Source organism: Fistularia commersonii, chromosome 7, assembly GCF_037954325.1.
Source record: "Fistularia commersonii isolate RoL2024-O1a breed Wild chromosome 7, RoL_Fcom_v1.0, whole genome shotgun sequence".
NCBI lineage: Eukaryota > Metazoa > Chordata > Actinopteri > Syngnathiformes > Fistulariidae > Fistularia > Fistularia commersonii.
Window position 1 is genome coordinate 4,245,961 of NC_141290.1, and position 21,071 is coordinate 4,267,031.

The window sequence follows — 21,071 nt, forward strand, 5'->3', positions numbered from 1 at the left end:
GTTAACAACATCACATTTATATATGAGTACTCAATAGTTTTATTTTATATTTTTGTATTGTAATGATTCTGTATGCATATACAGCATTAACATTCTAAACATTAACAATATATTGATTTTTTTTAACAACTAAAAGTTTTAGGAGAGATGGTATAGGTATTAGCCAAAAAAGTCAAATTAGTAAAAGTAAAACATTTTTAAAAACTAAAAAAAATTGATGTTAAAAGTCTTGAAAGTCAATAAAACCTCCAGGATTCCAGAGTGAACTTGTGATAAAAATATTGACAATTATATATGAGCACTCAGTAGCTTTATACTACATTTTTTCATTATGTAATGATTCTACATGTATATATGTTTGCATCCTAAAACATTCTATTTTTTTAACTTTATTCACTTATTTATCTGAACAATATCCGTCTATATGTATATTCATTTTATTTTTATTACATTGAAAGCTTTTACTATGGATAGGGATTATAAGTAATCAGAATAAAAAACGAAAAAAGCTAAAAACATTTAAAAACAGTCGATAAACCCCCCCCCCCAGATTCAAGAGTGAACTGCACTGATATAATGCATGCAATCATTACTACGATTATTACTACAACAAATTATAATAATAATAAAATAATCATGATCAATTCAACTGTAAACATGCTTGAAATACTTTACATTAAACGCTACTTCGAGTGTTTTTATAAGTTAAAAGTTTATAACTTAAAATAAAATGTTTTTCTTTCTGACACCAATGAAGTAATTGTTTACATTTACTCCAACCATGTACTTGTATTTCGGTTTTCAGCTCAATCCAACTTTATACTACAGCGTCCATATTTGTTCTTGTGAAAGGGTAATAATAATGTTATAAAAAAAAAACAGTGTTCAAGGTGTTGTCTTTCTTGACACACACACACAGGATCATAGTGTGACGTCGTACAATTATTTATAGTCAAAGTTTCAAAAGCTACCGCCAGGTCAATGAATAGTACTATTAAAACTGAATAAAAGAGTAAATAAAACACAAAACAATATTTAAAATGAGTATTTACGATACTTTATTAATTTTATACTACAGTTTCTAGACTCCAGTACATGAATTTGAAATGAGAGATCTGAGTAGAAAATTTTAATTTATATATGAAATGATGTTAGTGGGTTTCCACATCTGTAAGATATTGGGCTAAAATCAAATGAGGAATTATTTTCTGTAAACAGCAATTAGTTTCACAGACATACAGCCTTCCCAACAAGTTTTATCATTGAAAATGTATTTATTTTGTTGAACTATCTCAGAAAACAATTACATTAACAACCTAAAAACCATATGACAAGGATGACGCACTAAAATATGAGATTTGGTAGAAGAACAGAACTGGCAATTGAATTCATTAATAATTATTAATTAAGATATCTCTTCAGAAATCAGTCAACTTTCCAACGTATTAAGCAAAAACTTGACACGGACATTAAAAGCTGCATTGACGTAGTTCAGAGAAACAGATTTGAAAGGCTTTGTTTGAAAGTTCGTTGGTGCATTGCTCACTGTCATCTGGGAATTAAATATGTTGCTCTGAGAAAACAAAATACTGGTTGACAATTGAAATTGGATTTCCAGTTTTTTTTTAACATGCGTACAAATGAAGACAAAGAAAAGAGAGCGCCTGTATTCAGGTTCACAATCGAAAGACGTTTGAAACTGATTCCGATCCAGGACATGTTCAATGTTATATCTTTTTTTTAAAGATTTTAAGGAGTTGCAGAACAATGCTAACTTCCCTAGCATTAGCATTTAGGTCTGGACAAGTGTTGAATGAAATAAAAAGTTTCTGCTTGGTCCTTCTGACTGTAAAAACCTTAAGTCTGTAAAAAAATGAATGTCCCCAATGTGGATCAATCAAGTATTATCTTAAATTTCACTCCTGGAACCACGGACCTGAGACCTCCTCCGCCATCTAGTGTTCAGTCAGGATATCGCAGCCCTGTTGTTGAGAATCATTTGGGACAGGGCACCAAAATCTCGACAGTTGCGACCTAGTCTGTGGTCTACGGTTTGCATGTCAACAACCGCGCCGCCCGAATTAATCGACCAAACGTCAAATGGATGGAACTGTTGGCTGAGTGAGTTGAGAAATTCGCAATTGTTGCCATCAGAGAGGAACTCCATAGCAAAGCTGGATCGCCTTAGAAAAATTGCAGATTTGTATAAGTCCTCCTAACAAACGGATGTTGTTATACATATATCGATATCAAAAATCCCTATTGGACAAAAAAAAAAAAAAAAAAAAAAAAAAAGACACATTTTCGGTATTTCTAAAGTGCAAACGTTAGCTACCAGTTGGAAAGGCAAAGTGTAGGTCAGGGGGTTCTGACAGGAATGTTTTGTGTCACCTGCAACAGAGCGGAGATGTGGAGGGGCGAGGCTGTGTTTCTATGACAACCACACAGGGTGTGGACTCCTCTCTGGACATCATTTTCCAGTACGTTGACGGACACTCCCATTGTGGCCGGATTATCTGTTCATTATTTTCAGGTGATTTCTTCCTCGTATTGCTTGTGTCTGGACGGTGACCATAGTTACAGGTCCCAAACGATGTCCCGGTTGGTCAGCAATTAGCAGCCTGTAAATCCATTCACATTCCCATTTTAAGGCTACTTGATGATTTTCAAGGCTTGAAATCAGTATGATATCTAAAAGCGTAGTTCTTGTTGTGTCATTGTCTCTTAGCCGGGCACCCGTCACCGAGGTAACATAGACGAGCACATGGGGGAGGAAACTGACGAACGAGGATTTCCAAAGAAGTCCAAATAAAACAGAGAATCAAACCGACTCCCGGGTGGAAAAAAACGTATGAATTGAAGAATATGCTGGAGTTGAGGGGGTGCCATGACAACCGGTGGAACTTCCCCGGCTACTCTACGTCGGAGATGTCGTCGTCGGACGGCAGGTGGTTACTGCCTTTCACCCGGATGTAGTGGACGTGTCGGCTGCCGGCGGACGAGGCGGCTCCGCAGGAGCAGAGGGGGCCGGTGAAGAGGGTCTCAACGTCCTCCAACTGCAGACCTCGTGTCTCCGGAAGGCAGCCCAGGACGAAGAGGAACCCCAAGAGCACCAGGCCGGTGTAAAAGAAGAACGCACCTAAAGGACACGCTCGGTCAGCTACATGGTACTTTCGCAGAAAATAAAAACAAGAAAAACAATATAAAGTGGTGGTACGGCAGGGGTATCCGATTAAAAGTCACTGAGGTTCAGTTACTAACCTTTAACAGTGTGTATTTGCAGCTTGCTCTTTTACCAGAAACAAAACCCGTCCCGGGCAAATAAATTAGTTTCAGATGAAGTAAAACAAGAATGTAGAGTACAAGCAGAGCCGATTAACCTTTTTTCTGCTTAAATTAAATGCATCTTCAGCTTCTTCAGGTAATAATGAATATTTATTATAAATATTTAAATAATTTAGGAAAGAATATTTTCTTTCTCTTTTTCTTTTTTTAATTAAAGGAGTCTTTTTCATTATTATTCATTTTAACTTTAGGCTTTGTTTCAGAGTGGCGCTTAAACAGGTTTTTTTTCCCCACACCAACCTTCCTTCTTTTGGGTTGTTGTCTCTCCTTGTGCTCTGGTGCACCCAAAGTAAACAAACCATTTAACTGGCTCAATAAAGCAACGCTGTTGTCTTATTTACTGGAGTAACAGCTTCTTCTGTCTAAAAGCCGTGACCATCTGAAAAAATTCTCCATGAAAATGATCTATTCTCTTGAATTTATCAGAAGTTGGTCAAGCCATTTGGTGATGCCTATGCTAAGCGATAAACAAACAACTTAAAATGGAAATAAAAAGTAACCCGTGCCAACTTTTCTTTTCTTTCCCCCCAAAAAAATATAAAAATGAGTGTTCATGTATAAAAAAGTGTATTAATAAACAAACCCCAAATCATTTCTGCCGTTTGACAAGTCCCATGTGATTGGTCGAGCCACCAGTAGATGGCAGTATTATACAGCTTATGGGGGGGGGGGCTTTTTGGCAGCAGCTGCAGAGAACCGGGCGCTGAGATGGTTCCAGGAGGTCATCATCCGTATACGATGACGTATTGGGGCACCTTACCGTAATATGTGAGAAACTGTGCAATGTGAAGGAAGGTCAGGGACACCAGGACGTTGAAGAGCCAGTTGATCCCGGCCGAGCAGGCGTTGCCGGTGCTACGGGCCCAAAGCGGGTAGATCTCTGAGTTCACCGTCCACGGCATGGTGCCCATACCTGGACAGGAAGGGCAGAAGAGGGCTTCAACCACAGCTTCTAGTAGACTAGAAGCAAGCGGGATAATGAGGAGCGTGCTCTCGGACCAGGAGCAAAAAACGCCAGATAGAGGATGAGGCCGGTGAGGACGACCCAGGAGTAGGAGGCGGGGCAGTAGTTGTAGGCCCAGAACACATGGTCCGACGCTCCCGTCCGGTTGGAACATCTAGAAAATAAATAATGCAAGACATTTGGATGCACAAATTAACTACTATGAGACTAAGCTTATGTGACATTATTGTTTTGATCGATTGATCAGCTGCTGGCCGAAAAAATGTGGTCAAACGGGGCATCAATGTTTCGTCAAGTTCACGGTGACCTCCTGAAGACGATGACATTTGACTGTCTCAAAGAACTCACATAATACAGAAGGTTTGGATGTTTTCCCCCACAGATGATGAGTCGACTGACAACTACTACTATGAGTCACGGGAACACACACACACTTGCGCACACACACCGTCCCCAGGCTGAGTGATCCGTGAAGTCCGGGTCCGCAGGAAGGCAGGAAGAGTTGTATGGCCCCGAAGGGTTCTCAAGATAACAGAACCCACAACTTGGATCCAGCATACAGCCCTCACAGGACCTGGACAAACAATAATAACAATAATAATATAGTACTTATAATAGACAAAATAATATTCATAATAATTGAAATAAAATAATAATCATAGTAATTATAGCAATAACAGCAAAAAGAAAAACAACAATAATAATATATAAATTTTAAAGTAATAATAATAATAAAAATAGCAATCAAATAATAATAATATTACTTGGATATGCGGTCACATTCCTCATTTTCAAGTCAAAACAAGCTGTCAATCATTGCCCCAAAACCAAAATAAAAAGACAAAAAAAAAAAAAAAAAAGATGATGAGACTTTAGTTTTTGATAGGATGAACTTGTGATGGGTTGTTTTTACCCGTAGTGCAGGCAGGTGGAGTTCTGAGAGGTAACCGGGTGGAGGGTGACAGGAGGGGAGTTCTGAGACGAGAGCAGAAAGCCGACGGCCAGCACGGCCAGGCTCAAGGCCGTACCTGCAGAGGTAGACACGTGTGCGTGTGTGAGGATCTACATCAACACTGGACTGAAGTGTGCGCAGAAAACAATCGCAAAGACTCAACAGCAACGAACCTATGAGGCTGCCCAGGGTGAGCCTCCTGCGTCCCACTCTGTCCACCAGCCACACGCCGGCCAGCGTGAACACAAAGTTGGTGGCGGAGGTTGCGGCGGCCAGCCAGATGGCCTGCTTGTCGTCCCGGACCCCGCTCATCTGCAGGATGGTGGCGCTGTAGTACCTGGGGATGACGAAAGAGACGAAAATAAGAATCTGCAACTTTACACGATCCGATTCAAATGCTCCTCGGTGTCTGAAAACAACCGCGCTGATTGTATTTTTAGCAATGAAATTGTCGATCACGTGTTTGGCAACAAATTCCCTTGGCCGCGTAAAAACGGGAGAATACAATATGAGTTTCCAAGACGTGGCCCAAATAATGTGGAAAAATATTATAACTACAAATTACCAGAAAATAAGAAACAGGAGATCATGGAGAGAGTTGAATTTAATTCTTTTTTTTTTTTTTTTACTGATTCTTTGAAATCTGTATTTTGTGTATGTGTCTGTCTGTATGGTGTCCTTGAGTGCCGAGTAAGCGCTTTAAATAAAATGTATTACTGTCATGCTTTGGTCCCCATGTGTCTAAAGGTAAACCAGAAAGGACCTACATGACGGTGTTTATCCCTGCCAGCTGCTGAAACATCTGGAGGCCACAGCCGACGACCAGAGCCCTGCGGGTAGGGCCGTGGCCTAAGATGCGCCAAATGACGGGACCTCCTGCGGAAGAACATCAAAATCGAGACGTCCGTGTTTTACACTCATTTAGAGAAAAATGTTCCCCGACGCGCTCTCTTCACCTCCGCCCGCCTCCTGTTCCTCATCCTCGATGCTGGCCCTGATGGCGTCGAACTCCTCGTCCACGTTCTGGCCTCCCCGGATCAGGCCGAGGATCCGCCGGGCCTTTTGGGTCCGGCCCTTCTGGAGGAGCCAGCGTGGGCTCTCCGGCAGGAAGAGGAAGCCCACGAACTGCAGCGCCGAAGGGATGACGGAGAGGCCCAGCATGTACCTGCAGCATGGGGGAAGCAACAACAAAGAGACTTAAAAACATTTTTGTCCCTCACAGACTGTCAGACTCCTGAACACCCCCCATACTACAAACCACCACTGACCGACAGCAGGAGCACTTTACTCATCCCTCCTTCATTTCAAATAGTACTGCTCTTTCTTAGTTTGCATTTATTACTTACTCGAATTATTACTGTACTTACTGCCTGCTGTCTTCCTCATTTCCTACCCAGACATTTAAAGATTCAAAAAAAAAAACTTGTGCTGATTTGCAGTCAATTTCCTTACTGACGTATAAAGGTCACGAACTGCCAATCAGCCAGCCCACTGATTTGTTTTAGATTGTGAAAACACTAAAGACAAAACAAAGCCACAAAATAACCATTTTTATATTATCATACTTATAGGTGATAAAGCTCATTTTTAAGAATAAGGGAGATGTGCAGAATTGCAGTAACTATAGAGGAATGTAGTAGATGAGTTATGGGAAAGAGTATTGGAAACTAGACTAAGAACAGAGATCAGCATTTGTGAGCAGCGGTATGGTTAAATGTCTAGAGAAAGTACTGCAGATGCGGAATTTGCTTTAAGAATGCTGATAGAGAAGTACAGAGAAGGTCAGGAAGAACTGCATTGGGCCTTTGTAGACCAAGAAAAAGCAAACAACAGGGTGCCAAGAGAGGAACTATGGCACTGTATGGGCACGTCTGGAGTGGCAGAGAAGTACATTAGTCTGGGGCAGGACATGTATGCCAAATGTGAGACTGTGGTGAGGTGTGCTGTAAGAGTGACAGAGCAGTTCAAGGTGGAGGTGGGACTACTTCAGGGATCAGCTCCGACCCCCATCTTGTTTGCAGTGGTGACGGACAGGCTGACAGATGAGGTTAGAAAGGAATCTCCATGGACCATGTTTGCAGATGACATTGTGATTTGTAATGAGAGCAGGGTGAAGGCAGAGGAAACTCGAGAGAGGTGGAGGTATGCTCTGGAAAGGAGTGGAATGAAGGTTAGTCATGGTAAGAGAGAATACATGAGCACAAAAGAAAGGGACCCAAGTGGAACAGTGAGACTACAGAGAGTGGAGATAAAGATGGTGGTTGATTTTAAGTACTTGGGGTCAACAGTACAGAGCAATGGAGAGGGTGGAGAAGAGCAGGTTGGAACGGGTGGAGAAAAGTGTCAGGGGTAATGTGTAGAGCCAAATGAAAGGGTTCAAGACAGTGATGAGACCACAAATGCTGTATGACTTGGAGACAGTGGCACTGACGTAAAAACAGGAGGCAGAGCTGGAGGTGGCAAGATGTTGAGGTTATCTTTGGTAGTGACGAGGATTGATAGAATCAGGAATGAGTACACCAGAGGGACAGTACATGTTAAATGTTTTGGAGATAAGGTCAGAGAGGCCAGACTGAGATAATTCGGTCATGTGCTGAGGAGGGATAGTGGATCCAGGCAGGAGGCCAGGACGAATACCAAAGAGAAGATATAGTGAAAGAGGACATGAAGTCAGTGTAAGCGAAGAGGATACAGAGAATAGGGTTAGATGGAGGAGGTTGTTTTGCTGTGGCGACCCTTGTAGGGAGCAGATGAATGGAAAAGAAGAAGACATTTGAACGTATGCTTGCAAAGAAAACATACAAATCTATTTAAAAAAAAAAAGATTGGACAAACACTGCATTTTGTTTCTGACCCCAGATTTAGATCTACTAGCACCTCCAGCCGTCATGGCTCATGTAGCTGAATGCGCCGTCGACCACGCTGGCAATGAACTGGCCTCCGGTGATGAAGAGGCTATTGATGGTGACCAGCTGGCCTCTCAGGTGGGGCGGAGAGACCTCGGCGATGTACACGGGGACCGTCATGGAGGCGATGCCTAAGAGGCAAGATGCAAGATGTCACAGCAAACCTTGCTGTTACTTTAAAAAAAATAATGATCTTCATTAAGAGAACTATATCTGTAGCTTCAGAATATTGCTATTTTGGTAGAAAAAGGAGGAACTCTTGTTATAATATGGTATGTTTTTGGTTTTTTTTCCTTTATAGTAGGTTACAAAACCAACATGCCTGTGCTAGTTTTATATTATTTTAAGACTTTATCTACATAAACTCCTTCAGGAATTCTTTTATTGGGCCACCTCTACCTGCAGCCAAAACTAACATCAGTATCAACTCATCTGAAGGGATTTGAATCCCATGGCGTAACAAGTGAAGGAAAAGCAAACCCAGCTGAAAGAGATTGATGGGGTGAAAAGTCTTTGTTTTTCTATGATAATCACAGAGGGCGTCTCCATCTGTGATGCCTAACTACACTTGCCCAGGGGCCTTTTTGTCACAAGTCAAAAATTAACTGATAAATGTTTAATGTGAAATCCCAATTTCTACAAATTATATAAAATTTTCCAAAAATGATAACCCGATATGAAGCGATCTAAGCGTCTGACAGCAAAATAAAATGATTAACAATGACATAATTCAATCAGTGCAAACACAATGTTTAAATAACCTGTAGTCTCACCCTGCAAGGGGCTCCGGAGAGAGACATTTAACTCAACACCTATGTCTTTAAAGAAACCAGAAGTGCGCGAAAAACACATGACTCGAGTTTCCTGTGATTTTTTTTTTTTTTTTACTTGCAGCAGATTAGATTTCCTGTTGTTTCACTCAAACCGTTTTTTTAACAAGGAATGTCGTAGATTTAGGTGATAAAAAAGGTGGGGTGTGAGTAGAACTGGAGGGTGTATTTTGTCGAGTTCAGTCATCGCCTCAGATATTCAGTTTCGAACAGACCTCTTGTTCTTCTCATCATTTCCATAGTATGAGTGAAATACAGCAATACTGTTAAATAATCCCTTATGGTTTCACTTAGATAAAACGACTGTCTTTATTTTCCCTTTTTTCAAAATGGTCTTTTATGCACAGGCAGTGTTCAGGTAGTTTTAACTGAATTTCAACATTCATTTATGTGATTTTTGTTCCCGTTTTTCCTCCCCAGATGTCAGGTGATTTCCCGATGCATTTGAGTAAATGTTTGGCCAAATCAAATGTTTGTATTGTGTTGTTTTTTTTCCCCTGGTTGATGCATACCGGTTAAACCTTCGCGTCAACTTGAAGCTGCGACTCCACTGCGCTTCCTTGCGTTCAACCACTAGTGTTACAAAAACAAATAAAGGGTAGCTCACCTATTCCGAGTCCGACTGTAATTCTGCCCACGAGTAGAACCACCTTGTTCGGTGCTACGCTCAGGATGACACCGCCGACGCTGAAGATAGAACTGGCCGTCAGGATGCAGAGTCTCCTCCCGAGCCATCCGTTGAAGAAGCCGCCGCAGAGGCTTGACAGCGCCGCCGCCCCCACGGTGCTGGACACCAACAGCTCCTGCCACATCGTGTCCAGGTTCATCGCCCTCTTCAGAATGAGCATGGCCCCGGACACCACCCCGGTGTCGTAGCCGAAGAGAAAGCCGCCGAGGGCCGAGAAGAACGCCAGCACGTACACGAAACCCGGTCTGGAGACATCCCGGTCCCCGTCGGCTGCGGCACTTCGCGCCGCGGACCCGATGAGGCTCGTCTCTCTGTCGCCGTCTGCCGCCTTCTGTCCCCGGTTGCCCATCGTGGCGCTCACCCGCATCAAACTGAATTGGTCATGACTGCTGGACATAGATGGCAACGGTGCTGTGAAATCACCGAGCGACGACCAGGAGCGCCGGATCCGGGACGCTCCACACCGGTGCTGCCATTTTTACGTACCGCTAGTCCGTCACCCCGGAAAGAGGGGTGAGGGGAAAGAAGCGGGTCACTCTGTAGTGCTAGCCCACACTGTTTGGCTAGTCGTCGCTTTGTTTGGCTAACTGTCGCTCTTGTTTGGTTAACTGTCGCTCTTGTTTTTGGCTAACTGTCACTCTTGTTTTTGGCTAACTGTCACTCTTTCGTTGACCGTCGCTGTCTTTTTAGCCAGCCGGTGGGTGCATACGAGCACGGTGTTGGACGGAAACCGTCCCATTAGAGTCCCGGGAGGAAGCCTGAACGGCGAGCACCTGTTCCCGCCTCGTTACAAAAAAACTAAACACGCCAAATGATGACGGAAGCGCAGTTCTAACAACTTCCGGCCGCGGGCGTCACCGACAACGCCCACACGTGCCTGATGACGTTGCACCAATCACAACGATGATTTCCGTAAACGTCATAATAATAATAATAATAATAATACGTGTCTGAGAATTACAGAATGTTTTCAAATCAAAAATGAATAATCTATTTCATTTTTCTAATATACTGACAATTTGTTTCTTCATTCTTCATGGCCTGGTCAAATATTACACTCATATGTGCAAAGATGAAAACGTTAAATGTGAAACATTTATAATGGCAAAAGTCTTTTAATTTAGTTAATTGTGACATGGTATTGTAGGAATGTCTGCTTCTTTGCCTTTTCAGCTGCCTTTTTGTCCTCTTTCCCTCCTTCCTTATATCTCTTCCTCCTTTTGAGCATTTTTGGATTGTTATTTCCCATTATGTAAAAATCTACTCAAATAAAAAAAATGTAATAACATGAAACTGTAAGTGTCATAAAAGTGGTGTTTAAAGGTAAAACAAATACAGCATGAAAGCGGCAGTGAAGAGCTTGATTTAACAGTTTAAGAACAGCCAATTCATCAGAAAGATCATGCCAAAGTCATAAACGTACAGATAAGTACCTATGAGTTGGTTCAGATGGAAGGTGTTCATCTCGAGCGAACACCAACTTCGCCCGCACCTCGGCGGTGTCAAAGTCCTGCATCAGGGAGTGAAATACAGGCTTCTCACGAACAGTAACTCAAACTTTGTGCCTGCAGTGCTTTTTAAGAAGGTGGTCTTAACCAGTCTAACTGGTTCACCGAGAATATTCTTTGATCAAAACAGTTCTGTTTTGCAAAGCTTAAGCAAACTATGGTCCTTCGAGACGAGTTATTTGTAATTCTGCCCATTCAATCTCAATCAAATTACTCAATCAATTACTCAATCACTCAAACAAAGGTGAAGTTCATTAAGTCAATTGTAGCTGTCATCTCACCAGCTTGTACCAAAATGGTAAATAAGTCAATAAGTGTATAAGATAATTGGAGTATTTTGTTAAGCTCTGTTGTGTCTTTTTTGTTTTTTCCCTTCTAGTCAAATGAAAGAGTTCATATATATTTAGTTTTTAATGTTTTAAACTAGTGCTGTCTCTCATTCATTCTCTCCTCTTTATATTTTTGCATTTCTTTTTTCCAGCTGAAAAACAGATCCTGTAATTGTTGACTTAAGTGTATATTGCATTGCATATTAATGTTTCTTTTTAAATCTCTTAATGTTAAATGCCACATTTTTGGATAAGGAAGAGTTTATTCAGTATTCTTATTTAATTCCCCTTTTTGAGAAAAACATGAAACAGTAGAAGTTTTCAACTTCCTTTTTTTACCCTTTCAAACTTCTAAAAATATGTAATGACTGTGAAATGTATCTTACTTTGGTAACACTGAAGAAACTATGAGTGAAGTCTCAACATGACAGCAGAGGAGGGAAAACACAAAATGCAGACCATAAAATCATATAATCGTGTTTATGTTTAGAAAAATCACACATCAGTCTGACACAGACACACACAAACATAGGTGACATTCGAATAATTTCAAATAAAGTCTCCTAAAATCCCAAATAATTTCAAATAAAGTCTCCTACCAACTAATACCAACTAATTTAATCTAATTTTCAAAGTATATTCCTCCAAATTTATGACACTTTTTATTGAAATCATTGAGAATTTATACTTTTCTGCTACTTTTGAGGAAATACTGAAATATGAAGGGAATGTTTGGAGAATTTTCTTGTTGAGTGTATATTCTTACCAAGCTTTAGATCATTTCTTTTGATTTCTCAGACACTATCTTTCTTACTTTGTGCAAATTTTTACCTCATTTTATGGCATTTGTTGTTTTTATTTCATGTCATTGCTTTCCGACTGTTCTCATTACTGAATGTTATATATGGAGCGGTGTCATAGCATGTGAATATGATGTGTGAATGAAAGGGTGAAGGGTTGCATTTCTTGATATGAGACTATATATGAGAGTGAATAGTTGTAATAGATGTATGTCTATATAGAATGTGTGAGTGAGAGGGTGAATGGTTGCACGTCTCTACATGACATGTGAATGAGAGGATGAATGGTTAGCGGTTAACTTCTCCCCCTATCACTACAGGAGAGTCCGGCCACCCTATGGAGGGAACCAATTTTGGCGATCTCGTTCTTTTGGCCACTACCCACAGCTCATGATTATAGGTGATTGTGGGAACCAAGATCGATCAGTAAATTGAGAGCTTCGCCTTTTGGCTCAGCTTCCTCTTCACCACGATAGATCGGTACAGTCCGCATCGCTGCAGACGCCACACCTATACACCTGTCGATCTCTCGCTCAATCTTTCCATCACTCGTGAACAAGACCCCGAGATACTTGAACTCCCCTACTTGGGGCAGGACCTCTTCCCCGACCCGGCATTCCACCCGTTTCCGGTTGAGCACCACCATCGGCTGCAAACCGTTCCAGTGAGAGCCGGAGATCATGGCCAATAGAAGCCAACAGTACCATATCATCTGCAAAAAGCAGAGGCCCTTGATGCCCTGGTTGCACCTAGAAAAAAAAAAAGGGTGACAAAGTCCAACTCTCACTGGACATGGGTCCGATTTACAACTGGCGATCCGGGCCAAGCGCCGACATCGAGTATACAGGGACCGAACAGCATGTATGGTACCCCCCACAAGACTGCGGGACGCGGTCGAATGCCTTTACCAGATCCACAAAACACATGTAGACCAGTTGGGCAAACTCCCATGCCCCCTCGAGGACCCTGCCGAGGGTAAAGAGCTGGTCCGCTGTTTCACGACCAGGACATAAACCACACTGCTCCTCCTGGATCCGAGGTTCAACAACCCAGCAGACCCTCTTCTCCAGCACCGCTGAATAGACCTTATCAGAGAGTCTGAGCAGTGTGATTTCTCTGTAGTTGGAGCACACCTTCCGATCCCCCTTTGTAAAAAGGGGGTCACCTATCAAGTCTGCCAGTCCAGCGGCACTGTCCCTGACATCCACGCAATGTGGCAGATGTGTGTCAGCCAGGACAACTCAACAGCAACTCCTTTCTCTGAAAGGAGAAGATGGTAGGAGGGGGATATAAATCTGTATTGCTACTTCTTCTTTCGGCTTTTCCCTTCAGGGGTTGCCACAGTGAATCAACTTTCTCATTCTAACCCTATTCTCCGTATCCTCCTCTCTCACACCAACTACCTTCATATCCTCTCTCACTGCATCCATAAATCTTCTCTTTGATTTTCATTTGGATTTTTTTTTTTAAACGCTTAAATATTGAATCTTCAAATCATAATGTGTTAATAAATAACCAGAGCAAAAGTGGGACTGGTGTCTTGTTTTAATTTTATCTGTCTGTTGAAATGTCTTTCACAGACATCATGAAGTCACCACGCAAAAGTCCCCCATGTAAACAAGAATCCAAAGGTGTGCGCCGGGACAGGTGAATAAAACTGAATTGTACTTTATTAATTCTCGACTTTCTCGTCAAAACACGTATGCCGAACTGATAAAAACCCTTCCGGGAAGTCTCTGAACTATTTTAGAGCCTTGAACACGAAACAAAGCATGTATCTGTTCCTTTGCACATTTTAAATTGTAGTAATTTCGAAGGAAGTACGGCTTAAGGATGAGGCCGGACCCTCGAGGGGGTCGGCGAGCCAGCCAATGAGCTGCCGAGAACAAGAGGAGGGGAAGCTCGCGCAGAGCTTTGGAGTTCACCTGTCAATCAATGTCATTTCGTTCGGACCCCCCCCCCCCCCGCGCGCTGATTCTGATTCTAGAAACTTCTTCACTTTACCTGCTTATTGTGATATTCGCTCAGCCGTTAGGTCCCTTTTTCAAGCTCAACTCGCATTTTTCCTTACCCTTTCCTTCTGTTGTTCACTCTCTCCCTCCCATCTGTCATTAATAACAAAACGGGAAGTTCCTATTTCGTTGACTGGAGTCATATGATGAAACCGTAAGGAAGCTGGAAAAAAACGAGCCTCGTCGGAGGCACGCCAAAGAGAGAGAGAGAGAGAGAGAGAGGGTAGAGAGAGAAAAGAGGGAGGAGGGAGAGAAAGAGAGAAGAGCCACGCGTTTTAACTTCAACGCGGGGAGGAAAAGGGAGAACAAGTTTCTTCGCAAGCCGGGGAACTTTCACTAGAGCGTCAGCGTCGAAACCGGCGCGGCGGCGTTAGCTTCTGACGTTAGCACCTAGCTGTAACTAGCTAGCTAGCTAGGTGGTTAGCTCGCAACCACAGGCTTTGGACTAGCCGCTTACAGCTAGTCATGTGTCGCGAGTTTACCGACCGCCGCAGCGGCACCGCGCCCGTCCCCATCCACGTTGCCGCGGCGATGCCGCGCCGGCTTCGCGGCCGCTGAGGGAAGGGTGGGGGGTTAGGGGTCCACGGATGCGTGTCGGCTCCTACGGGAGGTATTCCACAACCATGCAGGAGGGTAGAGAGGAGCTGGAGGAGCGGCTGCGGAAGCTGCTTGTGAGGCTGAAGACCCCCAAGGAGGACGGGCAGCTGTGCACGCTGATTCAGATCCTCCAAGATCTGCTCTTCCTGGCGCACACGGATCAGGGTAGGACATCCCGCGGCTGCTCATACATACACACTTGGAGTACACGTGTAGACACACACTCTGAACAGTGCGTGTGTTCGTTGTTTTGAGTGGAAGTACATCCGCGGGTAAAGTAATCGATCAGCATGTCAATAGAAATGCGCATGAAACATTGAAGAAGTTTTGATGATGTTGATGCAGAAGAACACTGACCCTGACATTGAGGAGATCAATGGAATGGAATGCATTGAATATTTTTCAAGTTATTAAAGATATTATTTCGTCATATTTAACATGTTTGATCCATGCACCAACCAAACGAATATAATATTTTTAAAGAAAGGTAGCTAATGCCAGCATCATTATAAGCATTATTACAGTATTATTATTCAAACATTTTAATATTGTCTTTATTTAATGCTGTTTGTGAGTCCATTCCAAACCGAAGCAGCACTCTTTAAAACTTGACAAGTTCTGATAAAGAGGAATTAAGGAAAGTTAATTTGCTTTATGATAAGAATCAGTATTCTTAGCTCTCAGCATCATTATAAGTTTTATTACAGTACAGTATTATTATTCAAACATTTCAATATTGTATTTATTTAATGCTGTTTGTGAGTCTGTTAGAAACCAAAGCTGCACTATTCAAAACTAAAACAAGTTTTGATAAAGAAGAATAAAGGAAAGTTAATTTGTTTCATGAGAAGAATCAGCATTCTTGCATTAGCTTTCGCTGCGGAGATGCAAAAAATTACTGCAAGCTTTTACCACTGCTTCTAGTGAGATGGTTCCTCTCCCTCTTAACTGTTTTATGGCAACAGTGAGGCCCTTTCTCTGCTGTTATCGCTCAAATTCAGGTGCATTTCAGGAATTTGCACCATATCTTTCCTTTTTGTGCAGCGTCATTCTTTCAGACTGCTGTGCCTGGTCTTTATGGTCCCAATGAAACATGGTTCTGCTATTGCAGTTTAAACAGAGCCATAAACCGCAGGCCAAGTTCCCCTTCCCTCAGGTAGTCTGATATCACGGAAATTCCAAATACTTGGGGCTGAAATAACTGTGACTAACACAGGAAAAGATGATGTCTTATTTGTTTCCCTCACTAATGTATTGTTTGTGAACCTCTCCAGATAACAACCTACATATGTGGGTTTCATAGTTGCTACAAAAATGCAGTGTCATGATACATAATTTCCATGTAATATTAAAAGAAATTGCTAAACAAGCCAAACACCGGATCAACCAATAGCAAGATAGAGACCCTGCTAGCAATTTTACGATTCCAATAGCTTTCTTTTTCCGCTTTGACTATCCTTCCTCCTGCAGGGACTCATTTGTTCAGGTTCTAATCAGTTTAATTCTTCAGCTATTCTTAGTCGTGTTTTTTGAATCGACTGTTCATTTAGATTAGGGTGAAACAAGCAAAACAAGCAGACTCATGATGGGATCCCTGTCATTGCCGGACTATTTTCAGAACCTTGTTAAGTGCATTTAAAAATAGAATCAAGTGTGACCGACCACGTCGCTCCCCTCAAAGCTGGCTCCTTACATCCCGCTGTGTATTATTTATTTTTTTTATCTGTGTTTTTTTTTTTCCTTGTTTTTTTTTTTTCTTTTTGTTCACAGCATCTGAACTGTTTGAAGACAAAAATGTACATGACCCCCTCATGGTGGTGCTGTCAGCCTACACCAGCAGCAGAGGAGTCCAGCAGGTACCATGCCGCATCACAGCCGGAGCTAGCAGACATTTATTTATGAATATATCCACAACCCTCCAACTCTGGTGTCTTACTGAGGCACCAGATTCTCCTCTCCAGATCCAGATATAAGATTTATCTATACCACTTTATAAAGGCTTTGGCAGTGCTGGAGCCTATTCCAGCTATGATTTTGCGTGAGGGGTCAATCACAGGGCCAAGAATGAGATACACAACCGTTCTTTCCGTCATTCACACATCATATTGAGACATACAACCACATACAACCATTCACTCGTCATATAGAGACACACAGACAGTCACCCTCTCGCTCACACACTCATACATCTATTCACTCTCTCATTCACATCTCATTTAGAGGCATACGTCTATTCACTGTCATATATAGTCTCATAGAGAGCCATGCAACCCTTCACCCTTTCATTCACACCTCATAGTCACATGCCACTACACCGCTGTAGATATAGCAGTCTGGTAGAAATCCTTGTTCTTGTTCTTATGTTTTGCTCTTTCATTTTCTTTGCAAAATTCAATGGATTGATTCCAAAATGAATGCAAAAAATAAATCACCTTTCAAATTGCCAAGAAATGTGTATTAAACAAGCAAGAAAAGATCTGAAGACGTTTCAGAGTTAGCATTAAAATGGTCAAGATAGTGCCTGGCAATCAGAAAACAATGACCTGGAATGAAAGCAACAAATGCCATAAAATGAGGTAAAAATTTGCACAAAGTAAGAAAGACAGTGCCTGAGAAATCAAAAGAAATGATCTAAAGCTTGATAAAAAAATACACACTAAGCAAGAAAATTCACTAAGCATTGCCTTATTATTTCAACATTGCCTCAAATGTTCTAGAAAAGTATAAATTCTCAATGATTTGTGAAGTGTCATAAATTTGGCGGAATATACTTTGAAACTAGAAAATTGCTAGAAAATTAGATTAAATTATCTGGGGTTTTAGGCAACTTTACCTAATTTTTTGAAAGAAATCACCTTTTTAATTTCATTCATTGCATCCATTCACATGATTGTGATCACGGTGATTTGTTCTCCCGTTCGTGTCACATTTCTAGTGCAGTGACGACAATCGCCGTAGAGGAAGCTTCCAGCTGCATCCAGCAGACACACTGCTTCTCACAGAAGGACTTGTGTTTCTGTTCATCCTTTATAGTTAATAATCTGCCCAGTTGGCCTTTTTTTGTTGTTAAGAATAATTGGAATAATACAGAAAATACCATTTATAGCACAGGTCAGTGAAAAAAATAATTATATTCTTTATGTTATCATTATTTTTTTCACTTTTCATGATGGCGGTGACCGTACGTCACTGGTCCAGACGGATATGCTGAATGAATATTCGACTGATTTTCCCCATGATTAAAACTTGTATGTGTTTTGGGTCAGCTGGTTGGCCCAGGCTTGGACACCGGTGACGACCAAAGTTGTAATTATTATCCCATCTCACATAAAGACTCCCACATGTCTGTGTTTTTCAGGTCAGTCAAGTGATTACTTTTCTAGGCGAAATTATCTCTGGGCACATGATGTAACCAGGGGTGTGCCACCACACATGGACTGTGATAAATAATCTATATATCTGTATATCAAATTTCAATGGATTGTTTATGTCATAATCTTACTCTCAAGGCTTACATTAAAAGAGTTAGCTTTTATTGTAATTGCGTTATTTTGCGTTTGTGAGGCACCATACAAGTTAATTTTGCACTTCACTCCAATCTTGCTGGTGGTTTTTGTTTTGCTATGTTTCTCAAGTAATTGCGATACCCCATCGGTTGCATGAACTCAGTCCTGTATCACTCACTGCAGGTGGGCTGGTCACTGTTGTGTCAGCTGATTGAAATCCACCCCGGAGCCCTGGACCAGCTTACCAGGCCTCACCAGTAAGTAAATAACCACTGTCTCATTGGCTGGTGATGAACCGCTCAAGCCTCATTCATCATGAAAAGAAGCCATTTTTGTATCTGGACGTCGCTGACATGACAAATGTGATACAAAATGTGAGGCTAACATGTTTTACGTCATTAAACAAAATTTTACCGGTAATCGCTCTGAATGTTGAACATCTGGTCCATCTTGTTTCTAGATGAAGCATCACATTTTTTGAGCTCTCTTTCATCTATGCTCTATTGTTTTGCTTCCATTTCCTGTTCTCTGTGAAAACTGCTGTTACGCACGCTCCTACTTGTAAATTCTTTATATGAATAAACATTTGTTACACATTTCCGAATTACCATCACAAGGCCAGTGTCATCTGGAACTTTTGGAACTTCTCCAATGCACGTTCTCAAACAGTCACTGGGTTCACACTGGTGAGCACTAAATCTGCTCACCAGTGTGATGTCCAGCTTGGAATTCAGTTGATGTTTAATAAAACTGATGCCAATAAAATTTCAAAGGGTTGATTTGGTTCAGTCCTGATCAAGAGAACTGAATCTTGATATACAGATGAACTGATAGAAGGACAAATAGGATTTTGCTCAAGTTCAAAAGCTTACAAATAGTTTAACAGCTTTTAGGTCTTGAAGAGAGGTTTCTCGTCAGGAACATCCAAAATTGAGGGTTGTCCATTTTGAGTGTATCTAAAAAACTAATATCTTCATCTAAGAAGAGACTATCTTCTGGTTTTGATTGTTGGAGTTTTTTTTATCCAGGCAGATCCTGAAGGTTCTGTCTCAGTACTGCACCGACAGCCGGATGACGATGGTAGGACTTCGAGCATTGGCCCTCCTGCTCCAGTCAGGTACACACACAGGACAAATGGTCTGTCTCCACATTGGGGACACCCTGCAATATAAAACAAACATACACAACAATAACTTTTTAATATAAATAGTGCTCTATCCGACTGTTTTGCCATGTGTTTTCTCCTGTGTTCACTTGTTTTCCAGTGTAGATGACGTTTCAGATTTAACCCAGAGAGAAACCGGTGTGCACATTCATGCATAGTCTGCAGTACACTGATGGAGATGAAGAACTAAGAGCCTTTTTTTGTGTTTTTCATCCATGGCCACTTTCAGTAAGGAAGAATAGTGAGGACCAGGGCTGTGAGAGTAGCCCTCTGCTCACAGCGGTGGCAGTATTTTTGTTAGTTTTTATATATCTCTGCGGTTCCTGTTTCAGATTGATGACTGCTATGCTATGTTGATTAGGACCAGATCCCTCCTCTGTGCGTCGCATCTCAGTGTTTTCTGTTGGTTTGCTGATATTTGGCCATTGGATTTCTGTGAAGAGTGCAGAGGTGGTGGCGCCTCAGAGCAAGAAGGTCCCAGGTTTCAAGGGGAAAATCTCCATGTTTGGCCCGTTTCTGCGTGGGTTTCCTTCAGGCTACTGGTTCCCTCCTACAGTCCAAAAACAGGCAGGAGGTTCATTGGAAGCCCTAACTTGCCTACGCACGTGAATGGTTGTAATGTTCTGTATGACGTGTGAATGGCAGAATGACATTTGGCCCTTTGACCATCTGACGACTGTCCCAGGGTGAAACGCCCCTATCGCCCAATGACAGCTGGGATAGGCTCCAGTCTGCCCACCACAACTCAGTGCAGGATAAGCGGTATAGATAATGCATGAATGAAGAGCACTGAGAAGCTGCGGGGGCTTACCTGTGCTGATAAGAGCTGGGTCTCAGGGCTCTGCCACAGCAATGTGGTCTGATTAGTTTGTTTCTTCATTGTTTGTTTTGCTGGAGTGGGGGGGGTAAATTTGCAGGGTGTACAGGCGTGCGTATGGCTGTACCTCTAATGGCAGTTTCTGCGTGTCAGACTTGGTCCCCGAAGCAAATGACTCGAGGACCGAAATCTGTTAAAGACAATGTCCAGGGTGCAGCGTCAGGGTGGAACCTCTGAGAATGCCATCACTTGTAATAAACAAAAAACTTTCAGCGTGGCATCTCCATACAGGCTGCAGAGAGGAATGTCAAATGTTCTTTTGCAAGGCCCTCCACCATAAATGGAATCGGAAAAGATTTAATGTGTGGTTTAAAAAGGGCATAAACGAGCACCTATTAATACTTAAAAAAAAAAAAAAACAAGAAGAATCTTTCAGTTTATATGTTTCTTTTCATTGAGTTAACAGTTTATTGAAACCCTTTCAGTAATTTGGGTCTCAAAGTGAGTACTCTTATTCTTCTTCTACTTTTTTTTTCAATGTAAGTACAAGCTCACATTGTGGCTGGTTGCATAATGAGTGAAAGACCCCAATGAAGGTCACAAGCCGCTATGCCTCAGCCAATGAAAGAAGTCTTTCTGCTCCACATAAGTG

The 21,071-nt window shown here is 41.9% G+C and overlaps 2 protein-coding genes across 2 annotated transcripts in view; one reads left to right on the forward strand and one right to left on the reverse strand.

The window, feature by feature from the left end:
* Positions 1 to 1,034: 1,034 nt before the first annotated feature.
* LOC147232410 (proton myo-inositol cotransporter-like) lies at positions 1,035 to 10,401 on the reverse strand. The gene is made up of 10 exons (XM_086149241.1): positions 9,605 to 10,401; positions 8,139 to 8,298; positions 6,218 to 6,426; positions 6,029 to 6,137; positions 5,435 to 5,598; positions 5,223 to 5,337; positions 4,758 to 4,883; positions 4,345 to 4,463; positions 4,106 to 4,258; positions 1,035 to 3,139 (listed from the first exon to the last, which is right to left on the reverse strand). Exons 1-10 carry the CDS (start codon positions 10,080 to 10,082, stop codon positions 2,913 to 2,915), a joined length of 1,860 nt encoding a protein of 619 aa, XP_086005367.1. The 5' UTR covers positions 10,083 to 10,401; the 3' UTR covers positions 1,035 to 2,912.
* Positions 10,402 to 14,896: 4,495 nt separating this feature from the next.
* The window catches only part of lrrk2 (leucine-rich repeat kinase 2), a 38,733-nt gene continuing 32,558 nt past the window's right edge, over positions 14,897 to 21,071 (forward strand). Inside the window, exons 1-4 of the mRNA XM_086149242.1 lie at positions 14,897 to 15,096; positions 16,702 to 16,787; positions 18,621 to 18,694; positions 19,466 to 19,554. Of these exons, the coding sequence (XP_086005368.1) occupies positions 14,922 to 15,096; positions 16,702 to 16,787; positions 18,621 to 18,694; positions 19,466 to 19,554 (424 nt within the window). The 5' untranslated portion in view covers positions 14,897 to 14,921. The remainder of the gene's footprint in view (positions 15,097 to 16,701; positions 16,788 to 18,620; positions 18,695 to 19,465; positions 19,555 to 21,071) is intronic.